Source organism: Acomys russatus, chromosome 3 (assembly GCF_903995435.1).
Source record: "Acomys russatus chromosome 3, mAcoRus1.1, whole genome shotgun sequence".
In the NCBI taxonomy this organism is placed as follows: domain Eukaryota; kingdom Metazoa; phylum Chordata; class Mammalia; order Rodentia; family Muridae; genus Acomys; species Acomys russatus.
Genome location: NC_067139.1, coordinates 70629916 through 70649456, shown reverse-complemented (window position 1 = coordinate 70649456; position 19541 = coordinate 70629916). Strand labels below are relative to the sequence as shown.

Sequence of the window (19541 nt, the reverse complement as noted above, 5' to 3'; positions counted from 1 at the left end):
GGCATAGCAGCTCACACACTCAGGAAAGGAGCCAAGCACTCTGGATTTGGGAATACCAGCCACAGCCAACAGGCTGACAAGAGATTGGAAAACCACTTGTACAATGTATGACGGGGAGCCCTGAGCCCCTTCCTTGTCCAGCTCCAAGTCACTATCCCCTGGGTGGGAAATTAGACTAGAAGAGATGTCTTCTGATGTCTGAGGAAATCAAACCTCCCTAAATGGAAAATTCAAGAAACAAATATAAAAATACTAAGTAATATTCCTTCAGAGCACTCAAAGCCAAATCCAGACATGAAACTACAGAAGCTCCAGCCTGGCATGGAGGCGCACACCTTTAATCCCAGTTCATGGGAGGCAGAGGCAGGAGGATCACCATGAGCTTGCAGCCAGCCTGTTCTACATCAACTGCAGGCCAGCGAGCAGCGAGGGCTATAGAGTGAGAACCTGCCTTGAAAACAAAAACAAACAATAAGAGGAAGCTGGAAAAATCCCACTGTAGATGACAAAGCCTCACCTTCTCTGACAATAATAATCACGGAAAATTTTGTCAGAAATCCAAGACATATCAAAGAAAACATTTAAAATCAGCAGAAATTATAAAAGATCAAAGGAATCAAGAATAAAGACATAGAAAACAGAAAAAAGGTAAGAAAGGCAGAATTGATGCAGCAAAATATAAATTCAATTAACACAAGTTCGAAACAGAAAGAAATAGGGATAAAATTATCAAAGAAATAATGAGGAAATTTCCAGAAATCAAGGACACTGATGCAAATTTATAGGAGCTGACGGAGATGAAATGAAAAGACCTACTCCAAGGCTTACCACTGTAAACTTATCCAATAAGAATAAACACAAGATGAAACACACGCAAACGCAAAAGATTCGAAACGCTGAGGGAATAAAACGGTGACACCCTTTTCACTGCACCGCTAGAAGCTACAGATCAATACTGAAGGAATTTGGAGGGAAAATATCCAGTCTAGGATTTTCCATCCAAGAAGTCAGTCAAGTGTGAGTCAATTTTCTGGTTGGCAGGACAGCTCAGTGAACAAGGGTACTTGCCACCAGACCTGACTACCAGAGTCTGAGCCCCAAGACCCACATGCTGGAAGGAGAGACTCCTGCGAGTTGCCTCTAACCTCCACACTGTGGCACCAGTCACACACACTCAAACCCACCACACACAACAGCAATAAAACTTAATTTTGGAAACATGTAAAAACCACTTGATAAGGTGGCCATGCTTCTAATCCCAGCCTTCAGGAGGCAGAGGCTGGTGTATCTCTGAGAGTTTGGGGCCAGCCTCACCTACGGTATGAGTTCTAAGTCAGCCAGGGCTACATAGAGAAATTGTATTTTGAAAAATAAAACAAAATAAAAATCACTTAATATACGAACAAGCAAAGGAAAGAGTGAGTAAGCACAGGAGGTCTGATAGTGAATCATCCTGTTGGAATTGGGGTGCAAGGGAAGCCCAGAGACTGCAGACCTTCCCCAGGTACCTGGGAGGTAGTGCACAAAGGGCCTTTTATGCAATGCACCCCATTATAGACAATAGCAGGCTACTGCAGGTTCTGATTAGGGAAAAAAAAAAAATCAAATTCAAATCTGCCAATCCACAAATGACTCGGCATTTTGTCCTGGGTGGTGTGGGGGTGAAGCCGTGGAAGAACACACTGTCATGAAACACTAAGACTTCCCCCAGTGCAGTGTTAATGAGGCAGGAAGCTGCTAAGACACTCACAGAGGTAGACAGGCGCCAGCCTGGCAAGCCGCGACATGGCATCGGCAGCCTCATTCTGCCCCCAGTCTCGTAGCAAAATGTAGAAGATGTTGTTCTTGGACCCTGATCCCAGGGTTCCTTTGTCCATGCTGCCACTCATCAACTCGCTGTTCTGGATAGTAACATCTGGAAGGGCGATACTGACAATGCATTTAGATGAACAATTATCTAGTTGAGAAAAATGTTTTACATTTACTGAAAATTCAAAGTACAGCCAAAGAATTTCTCCTTTAAAAAAAAAAACAAATATGAGAAGAACTAGTGTCCTTCCTAACACCAGAATACAGCAGAAGTTCAGATCTTCTGAGAACATAGTAGGGCACCCTGCAGACTTGCCGCAGCCAGTCCCAGGGCCCTGGTTAGTGACGTTCACTCTGACCCTCGCTATGCCAGTGGCTGTTTGCCAGTGACCGGGGGAGAGCTCATGAGTTTGCGCTAGAGTAACCCCTGGGTCCTGGTCATGAACCTCACTCAGGGTCACTGTTTTTATTAAAGAGACTCAGATACTGTCCTTAAATCCTCTTTCTGTTATATTATACTGAATCTTCATGTTAGCAAGACTTCTTTCTGACGAAGTAAAATCAGTTAAAAAACAAAATAAAACCAGTCTTGGGGAGGGGTATAGCTCCATGACAGCATCAAGTATGAGGCCCTGAGTTCAACCCACACCACCAAGAGCCAGGTGGGTCTATCCAGCATTTAAGTCCCGGCACCCTGAAGGTGAGGCCGAAGAGCTGCTATTAGCTCCATACCAGCCTGGGCTAGTCTGAGACCTTACCTCTGTAAAAACTTAGCTTTAGTTGTGCTGTTAGACAATGAACACACTGTCTAAAAGGCACGTATAATAATGATGATGAGGATAATAATGATAATAAATTATGAACCTTATGCAACCCTTGATCTCCGCCTGCTTCCCACTCCCCAGAAAAAAAGACAAGCTGCATTAACTGACAAGGCTGTTGGAAAGGACCACTCTGCTGGAATGATCTCCGCCAGCTAGAGAAGCAGAGATGGACACTTTCCTAAAGAAACCGACTCCTCCTGAGCCTTTGCAGAAACAATGGAGTTGCTCTTCTCCACCTGCTTGCTCCTCCCATCCCGCCCCTTCCCTTCCACTCACAGGAATCGTTAATGCAGAGGTCTTCCCCCTTGCCACAGTACTGCTTGCCCTTGGTTCGAAGGTTAGCCCTCACTGGATTGTCATCACTAGGTCTGAGGATGACACTGAAGATCTGTTTTCCTGTCCACAAAGTCACAGGCTGGAGGAAAAGAGGCAGCAGATGAGGGCTAAGTCTGCTCTCAACATAGCACATGTCAGGAAGGCAAGAAGGTACAGTGACTACAGGCAAGCCCAGCACCAGCACCGTCCCCTCCACTCCACCAGCAACCCCCACGGACCCCAGCGCACCTTTAGTATTGTAGGGGGTGGGAGGCGCACTTTAATCTTTTCATCTTTGCCAACCAGTATTGAAGCGATGATCTGGCAAGCCTTGGCTCGATCAAAGAAGGTGTCCTTGAGTGTGAGGAGGTAGGCGCCTAAGGTAAAGGAGCAGCATACAGAGAAAAGGAACCGCGCTGGGCAATGCATGCATTTTTAACCTTCAAATCCTGTCACACTGTTCCCCAGAGAAGAATTAAAACAGACTGTGACCCCCAACTCTACCCCAGAGTTAGAAAAGTGGCTTTGTTTCGGCCACTGCTTCATTTCAGAGCTGTGGCAGTATCTAGGCCAGACACTAGGCCTAGAAAACCCCCAGTTTCAGGAACACCAGCATTGGCTGCATCATAAGCTCAGGGTGAGACCAAATGAAGCCCTACTGAACACTCCCCAACACAACGTGACATGAAGCCACTCCAAACTGCTCCCCCAACTCAGCCTATATGAAGCCCCACAGAATCCTCTGGACTCAGCCTACATGAAGCACTCCCGCCCTCAGCCTCCACCACAAAAGAAACAACAGAAAAATAAATGTCAAGTCTGTGGAGCTCGGTGAGCACACACAGATCAAATGATTCAACAATCAGTAAAAACAAAACAAAAACAAAACCCTCCAGCAAGCTCAAGGGCAAGTAACAAGCCTAAATACAGGGCAAGGGACAGTGGTGCACACCTATAACCCTGGCACCTGGGAGTGTGGGACAGGATTCTGAGCAGCAGGCCAGCCTGAGCCACACAGGGACCCTGCCTCAAACCAAAAGTACAACACTCCAAGTACAGACAATGGATAGCGCTTAGTTCAGGCCATGCCCCAATCACCGTGGCTGAAAACTAGGTCTCCTTTCAAGGTGACGTCACAAACTTACCTGTTAAAAAGTCCTGGATGGCGGCAATGAGTGGCTCCCCATTTCTTGGGGTTACAAGGTTGGCTTTGGTCTGGAGGAGGAAGAAGCACAAGTCAGCCACTCGGGTGGACACTGTAGCCCCCATCCCGTGACTGCGGAACAGAGAGGACTCCACCCCAGCATCCTTACTACCTCGAAGCGCCGTTGTCTATCAAGGGAAAAGGAAACTCTCTATCTAGTAGGGGCTCACTCTGTAGCCCAGGCTGGCCTGGAACTCACTACGTAACCTAGGCATTGGCCTGCCTCTACCTCTAGAGTACTGGGATTAAAGGTGCATAGCACCGAGCCGGGCACTGATCTGCAGTGCTGTTTCATGTGGGACCCTTCTCACGGGCAGTGCCCCACCACCTACCCCCATGAGAACAAGGGCCTCTGCTTTGGCTTCCTCTGTCTGGGGAAGATGCAGGTTCATTTCATCGCCATCGAAGTCGGCATTGTAGGGAGTGCAGACGCACTCATTGAATCTGAAGGTCCGGTGGGGCTTGACCCTGGCCTGTAGAACACCGTACAAAACAGTGTGAAATGTGAAAAGGACTTAGGCATGCACCCAACAGCTTCTCTGCTTCAAGCCATGGGGTGAGGGGATGGGGGGTTGGGGGTGGGGGTTGGGAGGCTGGGGGGTGGGGGAAAAGGACAGACAATGCTGCTTAGAAAGCTGGGCATTTTAAGGAATAAACATCTATTTATTCTGTTGAGGTAAACATAAATCACTTGCATATTTAGTCAACAAGCTCTAGTAGACCAAGCCAAATTTAACCTATTATTGGGTAATACCAACACAGAAGAGAATATGTACAGTTCACGCTCCCCAAATATTCATAAAGTTTCATACTAAGTTTGTAGCAGGTAGAAGCAAAAAACCAAGAAACCTAAGCCTATCAAGTAAATAACTTGGAAGAACTGAGTCTCAACTCCCCAAACTAAAAATAAAGGGAGCGAACTAGCCATGCATGCTGCCTCCTTTGTGAACTGTACTCAGGGTTAGCCACTGCCCTAACAGCAAAGGAAATACTTTCATGAAAAAGTCTGGATAAGGCATTGAGAACAGAAGGAATCTGAAATTGGGCTCCCTTTGTAGCCTCAGGTTTTAAAATCTTTTTCTTAGCGTCAGCAAGAATTGGGTGGCCAGATCACACGAACCTCCCCAAAGAAGCCAAGTGCAATAACTAGCACCGTCTATCCATCAGTTCTGCCAAAAACCTGAACCTGAATCTGGTGAGACCTTCAGGCCTGTTTCGAGCTTACAGGGACGGAGAGCAGTGGCAGCATCGAAGTCCATAGCACACAGCTCTTCAAAGCCATGCCTGACTCTATGGTGAGGCACTCAACACTTCAAGAGACCCATTGATGAAAGCATTTTAGGCATTTTAGTTGCCAAGTTAACAAAGCAGAAGCAAAACCAAATCATTTTCTGCCTATTTTATACAAAGCTATGTGCACAACATACATATTTTCCTTTGCCAAATGAAACCATTCCAGCCGTTTCACACCAACACTCAATTAGATCTGGGCCACTGTGTGCTGGGTGTGACTCTGATGCCTCCCATCTTAAGAACTCTGAAGGGAAGCGGGCTGCAGATGACTCTGAGGTTACAAGCACTTGCTACTCCAGCACACTCAAGTTCAGTTCCCAGCACCCATTCTGGTCCTCTCAGACCACCTATAATCCAAGTCCAGGGGATCCCAGGTCCCCTTTGGGTCTCTATGGGTGCCTACACACATGTGAAATACACACAGACACACCCACCCACCCACACATACACATACATAAAATAAAATCTAAAAAATAAAGTAAAATGAAGTCAAAATTAAAGGTTTTATTCTTGACAACTTGAGTTCAATTTCTGGAAAGCACACAGAAAAAAAGACTAAATTTCTAAACACATGCATCATAGCATGAACACAGACAGACAGACAGACAGACAGACACACACACAATTTTAAAGGTTAAAACAAGTTTTATTTCAACTTGAAAGGGAAAGTTGAAAGTTATAAAACTTTGCGATTTCCAGCAATTTTAACTTTACTTGTTCAGAATTTAGCTCTGAGTATATCCTGTAAGCTCCCACTCAGCAGGAAATAGTAGTAACCCACACTCACCAGATGCGCCATGATGCTCAGCTTGTGCAGTGATGGTTGCCGGTTGAACAGCACCACGTCTCCGTCTATCAGGTGTCTCTCTACAATGTCACCAAACTTGAGCTCCTGAGCCATCTTTTCCCGGTTTCCGTACTTAAGGAACCTGAGCATGCAGGATACACATGATCTCTGAACCAAGTTCTTTCACCACAGTTCTCCCACTTCAGATCAGGAACCAAAGCCTACATACAACACTTAAGCTGAGATGCTACCACCTTCCTGACTTATTTGAGACAAGGTCTTTCCCATGTAGCCCAAGCTGACCTGGAACTTGTAAGCCTCCTGCCTTAACCTTCCATGAGCTGGTACCACAGACTACGCCACCATACATGGCTCCATTCTCAAGTCATAACACTGGTCTATGTGTCACCATGAAAAAAGTTGCTAATCTATGGGAAAGTGGCCAAGAATATGGCTCAGTGGTAGAGCAGTAACCTACCATGGATGAAGCCCTTGGTTCAAATCCTAGCTGAGATTATACCCCAATATGGACTATACAGAGAGACCCCCTCCCCCCCTTTTTTTGTTTTTGTTTTTTGAGACAGGGTTTCTCTGTGTAGCCTTGGATGTCCTAAAACTTGCTTTGTAGACCAGCCTAGCCTTGAACTCAAGAGCCTGCCTGCCTCTGCCTCCTGAGTGCTGGGATTAGAGGCATGCGCCACTATCGCCCTGCAGGACCCTGTTTTTAGAGAGGGTGCTGGGAGCTGGAAGTGGAGCCCAGCAGTACATAGGGTGTTTGCTTGGCATCCTCAAAGCTCTGGCTTCAACCCCACATCTAAGAAGACGATGTTAAAATATGAAAGTATTTTGCTTTAGAATCATAGAAATATAGCAATATTCCTTTTTCTATAGGATTCTTAAAACCCTCAAGATATAAGCCACCTGTAGCCACCTCACTTGGCACTACAAACCTAACCTGGTGGAATATGCACCAACAAGAGCTCCTCGAGAGCCCAGGACATAAAACATGAGCCATTTCTATCTCAAGGTACTCTCTGCACCTAGGTCTAGTAACGCCGCATGTGAAAGAACAAGCTTCATGCACATGCAGTGGCCAAATGGAGACAGTGACAGACACAGATTCACTCAGCTCAAACATGGACGTTCTACGCTCTGAACTGCCACTCACTGTATCTGCAATGCATTCCACGGTGTTGGGAAGTGTACTGTAAGGCAAGTTAATTCCACACAACTGGGAAAGCGTTACCTTTTCATCTGCATGTGCCTCTGCTGGATGAAGTTGGCTCCTGGGTGAACATCAGGGCCATTTCGAACCAGTTTCCTCAAAAAATTGATGTTTGCTTTGTTCACCTATAGAACCATGATAAAAAAAAAAACAAAAAAAACATACACACACAGTAAGACACCTTTTCCTTTCTAGAAGCTAGCCAGCAGGACTCAGCTGTTCCTTGTATAGGTTCTATGAGGAAGAGAGCTACCGTGGGGCAGCTGTGGCCCAGTCTTGACTGAAGTCTTAAGAACAACAAGCTGGCAGACAGGAGCCATGGCAAAGTCCTTGGACTCTAGTGTCCCCATCTGAACTGCACTGTACCACACTGGACTGGACTGCAATCTGAGGCAGCTTCATCTGCCAATGTCTTCCAGGCTCTAAGACTTAGAAGATACGATGGCGGCGGCAGCATGGGCAGCGGCCTGCTCCAGCCATGCTCAGTAACTTCTGTCAGTGCTTTCAGAGGACAGCATTGGCTCATTCTTCACTCAAATGAGGGCACCTGGAACAGGTTTGCCATAAGCATCAGTGGTCCAGGTTGTCTATAAACATCAGGCACGCAGCTGGTCAGCAAGCTTTTATTACCAGGCCCCACAGTGGTCTCGGTCTCCATGCACTCAGAGTGGGAACTGAGCGCAGACTGCTGTAGGCTTTATGGGTGAACAGCAACAGCTTTCAAATGATCAGACTTTTTGACTTAGTGAAAACTAACAACCCATCCCAAGAAAACTAACTAGGGAGAACTGATTAATTTGATTATTTTGACAATTTTGTGACCAGAAGTCTTTGGATGGCTAGACTACAAAAATGTACAAGCAAAACAGAAAGTGCTGCCTATTTTTTAATAGCACTGTTAAAACAAAAACAAAAACACGTTTTCAGTGAACTAGTTTAAAAATTGAGAATTAAACCAACAAAGGGATTGAAAGTTGTCAGTAGAAAAAACAAGTTGCAGCACAGAAGGTAGGACGTATGCATTCATAAACACGAAGCATGACACAAGTCACTCCAAAGACAACACCCCCAAAACCGTTACACATCTCAAAATGCCCATATCACCAAATGTGCAAAGCAGAATGGTGAGGTGGCACGGACCAAGCTGACAGTGAATTGCGTGGGTTTGGTGTGGGGATGAAGCCTGAAATAGAAGGTATGACTTCCTATAATCGCAGCACTCTGGGAGACAGAGGCAGGTGGATTGCCACGAGTTCCACACTAGCCTGGTCTACAAAGCCAGTCCAGGGCAGCCAAGGCTACACAGAGAAACCCTGTCTCAACCACCAATCCCCCTAAAAAAACTACTGAATGGGCTTCGGATCAGGTCACCTGGCCTCCCGCCTATGAGGCCCCAGTTCCCCCATCAGCACTGGGGGAAAATGCAAAAAAATGAAAAGCTGATTCTTTTGCTTTGCAGCTATAAAAAAGCTTTCCTTTTTCATTTGCAGGTATCTCTAACTGACAGCAGTAAGATAGGAGCTGGTGAGAGGGCTCAGTGGTTTGGTAAAGGCACTTGCCAGTAGATCTGAGGACCTGAACTCAACCACTTGGAACTCACTGTGGAAAGACCTGACCCCTGAAATTTGGCCTTTGACTTCTATATGCATACTGTAGGGCATGTGCACTCACACTCATGCATATATACACGATAAAAGTAAAAACAGAGTACAAAGAAAGTAACTTAAGTGCTTTATCGGCCATCTCTTTAAAAACTTAAAAAGCTAGCCAGGTGTGGTGGCACACACCTGTAATCACAGCACAGAGGACGCAGAAGCAGGCGGATCGCTGTGAGTTTAAGGCCAGCCTGGTCTACCCAATGAGTGCAGGAGACAGCCAAGCCTACACAGAGATACCCTGTCTCGAAAACAAAAAACAAACAAGAACAACCAACCAATCAAACGAACAAAAAACTTAAAAAGCTGAGCCAGGTGGTGGTGGCACACACTTTTAATCCTGGCACTTAGGAGGCAGAGACTGGTGAAATCAAGGCCAGCCTGGTTACCTAGTGAGTTCCAGGGCAGCCAGAGCTACATAGTGAGACCCTGTCTTAAAAACAAAAACAAAAACATACTACACCAAACCAAAAACAAAACACTTAAAAACAATGATTGAATATAGCTATTTTATTAGAGTCAGCAGGATTCCGTTCTTGGTCTGTGGTTGGACAATGGTTGAAGGGTCACATGCCTGGCACAAGTGGTCCCAGATTGGATAGCTACCTCAGCAACAAACAAACATACAAAAACAAAGGCCCACCAACCACCAGCTACAACTACGACTGAACCAGCATAGAAGTCACAAAGGTTATGTATGCTTAATAAAGTGGAGTGACCTGGAGAGATGGCTCAAGGGTTAAGAGCACTGGCTGCTCTGCCAGAGGTCCTGAGTTCAATTCCCACAATCACATGGTGGCTCCCAACCATCTATAGTGGGATCTGATGCTACTTTCCGGTGCAGATGTACACACAGACAGAGCTCTCACACACTTAAAAACAAACAAACCCATAAACAGAGTGAAATGAGATTTTTCTTTTCCCGGAAAGCTGTGAGGGTTTCTGGAGATTTGCCTCTATGTGCAGCATGAACTATCAAAATGAAAACATTGGATTGAAAGAAGAGAAGTGAGCAGCTGAGTGGTACTGACCTTCTCAGGAAAAGTTAGAATTTTGGCCACATGAACTGGCACGGCTACTTCATCGATCCGGAGGTTAGGGTCAGGTGAGATGACTGTTCGACCAGAGAAATCCACCCTCTTCCCTGACAGATTACCTCTAAATCGACCTGAATAAATCAAAACACACCGTGGGTCCCATGATATACCCTGTGCTGTTTGGGGTTATCTGAACAGACATATACTCTCTCAATAGGTAACTATGGCAGATCTCGCCAAGAACCTACCCTGCTTCCCCTTCAGGCGCTGGACAAAGCCTCGTGTCCACTTCTTGGGTGCCATGTTGAGGGGGATGCCGGAGAGCTCGCTGTTGATGTAGAGGGCACACTGGAGCTGCAGGAAGTCCCAGTCCTCCATGATCATCTGGGTCTTGGCTCCCGAGATCCGGTGCTACAAGCACAGAGATCAGAAACTGACCTGCTCTAGCACTTTACCGATCAACCATCTCTAGACACACTTAGTACAGAATGCACACGTTAATGGGAAACACTGACCTTTTTAATAACATCATTTAGGAAAATAATCTCTGTCAGTTTCATTGTCAGATCATCTTCATTGGTTCCAGACTTCAAGTCACTCACGACAGAAGGTCTGATACACAAGGGAGGCACCAAAAGTCGGGTGAGAATCAGATCAGAGGGCTTTCCAGCTTCTGGGTTCATCAGGAGTAAAGGGACATCTTCAGCTGGGATGCGCTTAAACAAGTTCAGAACTACCAAGGGATTCAAGTTCTCCTACAGGAAGTAGGAAGGAAGGGATGGGGATAGCAGGTTAGTTTCCTATAGGTTGGCAGGGCCACCTTTCCCGTGTTTGCTATGTGGTGCAGACCTGCCTAGGCTAGCCCCAGGGCTCCATCTGTCTCTGTTCACCAGAGCTGGGATTATAAGCATGTACCACCACACAGTCCTTCCCCACCTGAGGGCTCTGAACGGTCAACTCAATTCCTTTTGCAAGCATCTCACTGGCCGAATCTTTGTCTTTTTATTATAATCGTGTTTTTCTTAATAAGCTTGTATTACCTTTGAATTAAGTTCACTAATTGTCATGTTGTGAAGGAGGGGACGGGCTCACAAGACAACCCTTAGCTGGGAGGCCATTGCTAGCTGATGGCTTTTAGGGGAAGGAGGGCCAATTCTCTTTGACAGTACAGCCCCTGGTGGGTCACTCATGTTCCAGTGGATGACCCCACACTTTCATATATGGGTAGCAAAAACGTGACCTGGTGGATTATTTAAAAGAGAGAGAAGATGAAGCTGGGGAGGGACAAGCAGTGGATCTGAGGGGACTTAGGAGGAAGAGTAGGGAGAGAATGTGATGAAAATATATTATATGCATATATGACATTCTTTTTTTTTTTTTTTGGTTTTTCGAGACAGGGTTTCTCTGTGTAGCCTTGGCCATCCTGGACTCACTTTGTAGACCAGGCTGGCCTCGAACTCACAGCGATCCGCCTGCCTCTGCCTTCCAAGTGCTGGGATTAAAGGTGTGCGCCTTCATGCCCAGCTATGAAATTCTTAATGATTAACAAAATATTTTATTTAAAATGTTAAAATGTGATAGCTGGGTGTGCTGGCGCACGCCTGTAATCCCAGCACTTGGGGAGGCAGAGGCAAAGATCCCTGTGAGTTCAAGGCCAGCCTGGTCTACAAAGTGAGTCCAGGACAGCTAAGGCTACACAGAGAAACCCTGTCTCGAAAAACCAAAAAAAAAAAAAAAAAAAAAAAAAAACCCAAAACAAAATAAAAAAGTTAAGCTATGATTCACTAACTTATTAAGAACTAGGAAACTTACCAGAGATTAAAAAAAAATCCAAAGAATGGAGCTAGGTGTGGTGTCACATGCCTTTAATCCCACCTTTGGAAGGCAGATGCAGGGCAGCCTGTTGTACATAGTGAGCTCCAGGATAGCCAGGGCTACATAGAGCAGTGGTTCTTAACCTGCCTAATGCTGCAATCCTTTAACACAGTTCCTCATGTTGTAGTGACCCCCAGCCCTAAAGTTAGTTTCATTGCTACTTCATGACTGTAATCTTGTTATTGTTTTGAATCATTATGTAAACATCTGTGTTTTCTGATGGTCTCAGGTGACCCCTGTGAAAGGGATGTTCAACCCTTGGGAGTCAAGACCCACAACCTGAGAACCGCTGACATAGAACAGAAACAATAAATGGTCATTATGTGTCTTGTTTTCTACTGTTACATTTTCTGGAGATTTATTAACTGAATCTTACATTTCCCCTGGGGATCTAGGAGAGCAACAAAGGTAGAAAGAAACATCTGAATAGCTACTGCCATTAGGACCCCAAAGCACGGGAGGAAGGCAACTGTGGTGCAGCGGGGATGACACCAATAACTAGGGAGATCAGCAGAGGCCCTCACTAAATGCCCCTCATTAGCTCCCCTCTTCCAGTTATGCACACCTCCCTAGCATCTGAGAAAATAAGGTAGGAAATGGTGAAGTCCACTGAGAATTGGTAGGAACAGGACAAAGGCCAGACCTCAGCTATGAACTAGTCAGTTAGACGGGACACTGGAATGTCTAGAAACCACTTACTAGGAAGAGCAGTTCTCCAAGAGTGACACACAGGCCTGCCTGGGGGCACTGGGCAGAGGTTTCTGGCAACTGTGCTCTACACAAGGACACAAAGACCAGGAACGACAGGTGAGAAAGCACAGCGGCAGAGGATGAGGGAGACACAATGACTGCTGCCCTCCATGGAGGGTCTCATCAGCCCCGGGGCCTGTACTGTGTGATGTGACTGTGAGGACTCATGAGTCTTTTGGGGACAGACTATAATTTCTGTCCAATTCCTGGAGGACCTGTACTGCTTGAGAGTCACTGCTGCAGGTCTTTTTCTACACAATCATGTGGTGCTGCCCACAAAAGTATATACTGGGCTGGACTAACCAGATCTACCCATGGCCGGGGCGTGGTGGCACAAGCCTGTAATGCCAGCATTTAGGAGACAAGAATCACGGGAATGGAGGGAGGATCCTGGGCTACACTCTGAGAACCTGTCCACCTCACCCCCACCCCCATAAGGAAAGGAAAACACTAATGAGAAATCAGGAACCAACCAATGGAGTTACAAAGTCAATTCAAATAAACTCAGTGCCAGATACACATCTCTCACAGTCCCATGAGGTACTGTGGAGAGCTGACAACACTGCTGGATCGTTTCTTTTTTAAGAATGTAGGAGCCAGGCGTGCGCCTGGTCTACATAGTGAGTCCAGAATGGCCAAGGCTACACAGAGAAACCCTGTCTCGAAAAACCAAAAAAAAAAAAAAAAAAGAATGTAGAGCTGAGCCGGGCATGGTGGTGCACGCCTTTAATCCCAGCACTGGGGAGGCAGAGGCAAGTGGATCGCTGTGAGTTCGAGGCCATTCTGGTCTACAGAGCGAGCCTAGGATAGCCAAGGCTACACAGAGAAACCCTGTCTCAAAAAATCAAAGAGAAAAGAATGTAGAGCCGGGCGTGGCAGCACATGCCTTTAATCCCAGCACTCAAGAGGATCTCTGAGTTCAAGCCCAGCCTGGTCTGCAAAGCACCAGGGATGTTACAGAGAAACCCTGTCTCACAAAACAGAACAACAACAGAAAGAACGTGGATGCACTGGGGATGGAGAGTGCAGGACGGAAGGAGCGTGCACAAATGTACGTGTGTGCTGATGTGTGCCCCATACGATGCTTGAGAGCTCACCTGTGCCCTTGCCAGCAGCGGTTCGACCTCTTTGTTATGCTCAATGGCTGTCTCAAAGGACTGCAGGAAGTTTGATACAATGGGATCCACAACTTTTTTGTTGGTCTTGTATTTTTCATGAATTATCTTCAGTAAGCCACATTTCTTCACAGTCCCTACAAGAGTGAAGTCATTTACCAAGGATAAAAAAGGTTCTCAGCTCTGCTGGCTATAGGTAACAGTCTAATGAAGCCATACATCAATCAAGGGGGGAGAGGAACATTTCCTAGTAGCACACCAGCTAGCGACTGGACCCTGAAGCCTAATTCACAGGAAAACATCACACAGAACCAACTCATGAAATATAGTAGGCAGAGGGGCCATCCCCGAGGCTCTGGGCATTCCCCTCACCGTTGAAGGCACCGCAGTAGTGACAAGTGCTTTTTTTCCGGCACTTATCTGAGATTTTCTTCTTCAGGCCTCGCTTCTGCAGGTAGGTCAGGCCAGGCCTCTTCAGGAAATCTAGAAACTGCTGCTTCTCTTCCTGGGACAGCATAATGTGGCAGCAGGTTTTGCAGATCATCTTTTAAAGTTTAAGCAGAATGGAGACAAAAGATAAGAGGCTGAAAAAAAATTCCTCCTCTTCAAAATGGCACTTCTGGAGCTACTGAGGCAGATCACTGGGAAAGGCACCTGCTGCCAAGCCTGCTGACCTGACTCCTACCCCTGGGAACCTCAAAGTGGAGGGAGGAAACCCACTCCTTTGACCTCTACTGAGAGGCCCCCTACAAACAAAATAAATAAATGTAATAAAACTACTAAATGCCACGGCTTTGTTGTGTACACGGAGAGCATTCTCATGAACCAAGATCTGCTCATAGAGGCAGCCATAGTGTTCCCAAAATGTTGGCAGCACTCAGGACCAGAGAGCAAGATTTTGTTGCTGTGTTTTTCTTTGTGCTTTCTGTACTGTTTGAACTGTTATTACTTTTGTACAGTGCTTGGAATTGAACGTAGGGCCTTATGCATGCTATGCAAGTGCTTATCAATGAACTATACATATTGCCCTTTTGTTGCTGTTGTGTTGTGTTTTTGTTTTTTGAGACAGGGTTTCTGTGTATAGCCTTGGCTGTCCTGGACTCACTGTGTAGACCAGGCTGGCCTTGAACTCACAGAGATCTGCCTGTCTCTGCCTCCTGAGTGCTGGGATTAAAGGCATGCACCACCACGCCCGGCTTGCCCTTCCTTTTTGCGACAGGGTCTTCTTATCTAGTTCAGGCTGACCTTGAACTCACTACACGTCTCGGGCTAGCTTCAAATGTGCAATCTTCCTGCCTCTGCCTCTCCAGCCCTGTGATTACAGGTGTACCTCGCCACTCCTACAGAGCTTTTAACAGGTGGAATCTGGATTTGTTTGTTTTTATTTTTCCAGACAAGGTTTCTTCTGTGTAGGCCTGGCTGTACTGGAACTTCTTTGCAGACCAGGCTGGACTCGAACTCACAGTGATCCAGCTGCCTCTGACTCAGAGTGCTGGGATTAAAGTTGTGCATCACAACGCCTGGCTGGAATCCGGATTTTTAAGGCCTTATGACAAGGTTTCACTGCACAGCCAGGTGGCCTTGGGTCTGGGAGTCTCCTTTTCTGCTTCTTGATGCTAAGAATACAGTGTGTGTTAAGCCTGGCTTAGCACTGTTTGCAATAAATAATACCACTTTAATTTGTTGGAGGATTTTTTTAACATGTATTTACTTATTTATTTATTTATTTATTATGTTGACAGTGTTCTGCATGCACGTACACCTGCAGGCCAGAAGAGGGCACCACCAGATCTCATTATAGATGGTTGTGAGCCACCATGTGGTTGCTGGGAATTGAACTCAGGACCTTTGCAAGAGTAGCCCATATTCTTAACCTCTGAGCCATCTCTCCAGCCCCCAACAAGTATTTACTTTAGTGAGAAGATCAGAGAACAGAAGTTCTCTCCTTCGACAACTTGGGATCTGGTGATTGAACTCAGGTGGTCAGACTTGGCACCTGGTGCCTTTACCCACTGACAGCTATTACTTTCTCAAGGGAAAGAAAACATTACAGAATCTGTAAGGAATTTAACATAATGTAAGATTTTAATGCTATGTATTTAGTATAAGAACTTCTTGTGGATATACCCCTCCTCGCTCAGTTCCTGAGTTCACTCCAACGTCCCCAAGCCCCGTTGAGTATCTCCCTGGCTTACCTGTAAGATGCCAATGACAGCTCTGAAGTACCCCACGTGAAAGCACGGCAACTCCAGATCAATGTATCCATAGTGGCCTAGACAGTCTGCCAAGTTCTTCCCACAGGTTTCACAAGGACGGTCCTTTTCACTTGTGCCCTGTGGAGGAAAGTACACCCAACCCTAAGTGGAGAGCACAAGAAAGGGGCCCAATTGGGCTGGAGAGACGGCTCACAGGTTAAGAGCACTGGCTGCTCCTCTAGAGGTCCTGAGTTCAATTCCCAGCAACCACATGGTGGCTCACAACCATCTACAATGGGACCTAGTGCCCTCTTCTGGTGTGCAGGCATGCATGCAGGCAGAACGTTGTATACATAATAAATAAATCTTTTAAAAAAAGAAGAAGAAAAGAAAAGAGAAACGGGGCCCAATTCTCCTACCTCACAAACAGCATCAGACTGATATGGGAAACTCCTTATCATTCATGTTGGTGAGGGAGAGAGGGAGAAGCCCTGGCTCCTTGCTATATGGCAAGCCACCTGACTTAGTGCGTCAACTTCAGACACTGGGAGGGACCCGGCCTTACCATCCGATGATCAAGCACTCCATACAACAAGGGGGCATGGTTGTTGTCTTGGCTGTACAGGTTCTTACTGACAACCTGGATGTGTGCCTGCTGGCGCATCTCCTCAGGGGACTTCATTCCAAAACAGATATGGCTTCTGCAGCAGAAACAAACAAAACCATCAAAACCAACCTGCCCTTCCGACTCTCTGGACAGGCTCAGTCCACCCAAATGTATTTTAACATCTCAAAGTCTTCCTTCAAAACATCCCTTTATCCTATGGGAAAGTTTCTATTTTCCTCATGACACGCACTGCTCTCCAAGGTCATGAACTTGGTGAGCGGCCTAGTGATGAACATCACTTTCTTGGAGCTGGCGAGATGGCTCAGAGGTTAAGAGCACTGTCTGCTCTTCCAAAGGTCTTGAGTTCAATTCCCAGCAACCACATGGTGGCTCACAACCATCTATAGTGAGATCTGGTGCCCTCTTCTGGCGTGAAGATACACATGCAGGCAGAACACTATATGTATATATGTAATAAATAAATATTAAAAAAAAAAAAAAAAAAAAAAAAAAGAACATCACTTTCTTGTTTTACTGTCCTGCAGGCACTGGAGGCTCGTCCCAATTCCTGTCCAACCTGAACTGCTTCCGTCTCTCTGCTCTCAGGGTGCCCTGCACATTGTTTTCTCTTCTCTCGGTATATTCTTCCTTTACTGTCGTTTATTTACTCGTTTATTTACTCACTTACTCCTTTAGTGCCTTTTGAAGTTTTCTTCTCCCACTGCTATTATTTAAATATCAGAGCCCATCCCAACCCCCATCCTAGGTTACAACCCTCCTCGTTTTCTTTTTATCACACAGTCCTCCCAAGTGTGTCCTTTGTGTAGATGATGTCTTCCAAATCTCTTTAGGTTAGCTGCTTCTAGTTAACTGGGCACAGGCATTTCCAGCTCACTGTATCTGAGAAATTATGTCTATATTGAAATGTACAGGCTCTCTCCCTTTTGTTATTTTCTTTAAAACACACACACACACACACACACACACACACACACACACACACACACAGTAAAACAGCAACTTACATGGCCAAATAGTCTATCTAGACACACAGTGCCACTCTGTATAAAGGACTTAGCATCTTCATAGCTTACTATCTGTTTGGAGTGGTGGGGGTGGTAGTGGGTATGGAACCAATGTCCCATGGAGTGGTGATATTTGTCTGGTCAGAAAGCCTCTCTGCGAAGCTGACTTTCCAGCTGAATTCCAAGCAGGAAGGAACCCACTCATAACGCAATTAAGGAGAATAAACACTTGAAACGGAAGGCTTCCCCTGCCCACACGCATTGGGCACCATCAAAGAATGACACGCAAGTGACACAGTGGAGCACACGATGAGTCTAGGGAGGCCTGCGGGGCCAAGGCTTGGGAATCGAGTGTCCCTGTAACGGAGAACTGCTGGAAGAGTCAAGTACCCGGGTCTCCTTTTGTTCTGAAATGAAGGGCACAGCTACGCAGCTTGGGAGAGCCTCAACTCCCGCCCTCCTGCCTTGGCCTGAGGGTTGTGATTATAGGCTTGGCCCCCTTCTTTCTCTCTCTCTTTCATTTTTTTTTTTTTTTTAAGATTTATTATGTATACAGCATTCTGCCTGCAGGCTAGAAGAGGGCACCAGATTTCGTTATAGATGGTTGTGAGCCACCATGTAGTTGCTGGGAACTGAACTCATGACCTTTAGAAGAGCAGTTAGTGCTCTTAACCTCTGAGCCATCTCTCCAGCCCCGCCCCCCCCCATCTGCAATTCTTACAGCCTCCGTGGACTGCTGTGGGAGAAAGTATTTTATGTGAGTAGAGTAGGTGTGCAGGACTGGGATGGGTGGAGACTGAGAACAGCTGTGTGTGTGGGGGGGGGGGTGCTGTCACCCAGGTAACTTCTGTTTCAGTGAATGGTAACGGGCATACAATTACGTCAATGCCAGTTCTCTTTTCCGCTTTATACCCTGAGACTCCTTGAATTCGCTTCTCTCCAATGTCCCCACTGCCACCCTCAGATACCGCCCGCCCCCCCCCGCCCCCCCGTTCATGTCGTCTTACTTCCCAGTCTGCATCCCTGTCACAATCTCCCAGAAGGAGTAATCTGACTCAGATGTTGTCCTGGTCAAACACTTCAAAAGTCTGACACTACTTGCAAGACAAAGCAGCAAAGAATGCATTCATGCGGAAGCGTCAGTGCACAGCACCGGCCTGAGTATTCTTTCTCATGTACGTTGGGGGGAAAAAAAAAAGATACATCTTTTTAAAAACAAAACAAAAACCGGAAAACTCATATAAGGAGGAGGGTAGTCGGCTTAATAATCACGTTTTGAAGCGGAGGGCCTGCCACCTTGCTGCCTATGAAGTCATTTTGTAGCTGGCAACCTTGGGTCAGCATACACTGTCTCCTCGTGCCAGGGAAAAGGGTTCGCCGAGCTCATGGCTTCGGGAGGGGGCATCTTGGCCCAGGATACCCGTCCCGACATTGTTCAATCCATCCCACTTTCTCCGCCGTAGTCCAGGGACACCTCCCCCGACTCCACTGCCCCAGGATCTGAAATCCCATCCTGGAATTTCTTTCTTCGCTCTCTTAACAACTGTCCCTCACTTGGGACCTTTTGGGACCCGGGACCTCCGTCCCCAGCCTCCCACTCCTGGCCGCATCTTACATTTTCTTAGCCACATCCGTCTCGCGGAACTGTTCCTTCACCATGGTGCCGACTGCCCTGGTGCCCTTCTCGGGGCTCCAACTACAGAAAACACTGTCGCTGCTCCTTCCAGGGGTCCTTCACGAGTAAGTGTTAAGGGAGAAGCAGCAGCCTCCTCAGCCACCGTAGAGCGCCGCACGCGCCATTTCCTCTTCCGCCCCGGGAGTTTAT

The 19541-nt window shown here is 46.6% G+C and overlaps 1 protein-coding gene across 1 annotated transcript in view; it reads right to left on the bottom strand.

Annotated features, from left to right (window-relative positions):
- The window catches only part of Polr3a (RNA polymerase III subunit A), a 38090-nt gene extending 18549 nt beyond the window's left edge, over nucleotides 1-19541 (bottom strand). The window contains exons 1-15 of the mRNA XM_051142519.1: nucleotides 19332-19541; nucleotides 16650-16785; nucleotides 16085-16222; nucleotides 14262-14433; nucleotides 13872-14026; nucleotides 10665-10904; nucleotides 10398-10560; nucleotides 10144-10280; nucleotides 7479-7582; nucleotides 6233-6374; nucleotides 4485-4625; nucleotides 4094-4163; nucleotides 3198-3325; nucleotides 2910-3048; nucleotides 1751-1915 (exon numbers count right to left, since the gene is read on the bottom strand). Of these exons, the coding sequence (XP_050998476.1) occupies nucleotides 1751-1915; nucleotides 2910-3048; nucleotides 3198-3325; nucleotides 4094-4163; nucleotides 4485-4625; nucleotides 6233-6374; nucleotides 7479-7582; nucleotides 10144-10280; nucleotides 10398-10560; nucleotides 10665-10904; nucleotides 13872-14026; nucleotides 14262-14433; nucleotides 16085-16222; nucleotides 16650-16785; nucleotides 19332-19375 (2074 nt within the window). The 5' untranslated portion in view covers nucleotides 19376-19541. The remainder of the gene's footprint in view (nucleotides 1-1750; nucleotides 1916-2909; nucleotides 3049-3197; nucleotides 3326-4093; nucleotides 4164-4484; nucleotides 4626-6232; nucleotides 6375-7478; nucleotides 7583-10143; nucleotides 10281-10397; nucleotides 10561-10664; nucleotides 10905-13871; nucleotides 14027-14261; nucleotides 14434-16084; nucleotides 16223-16649; nucleotides 16786-19331) is intronic.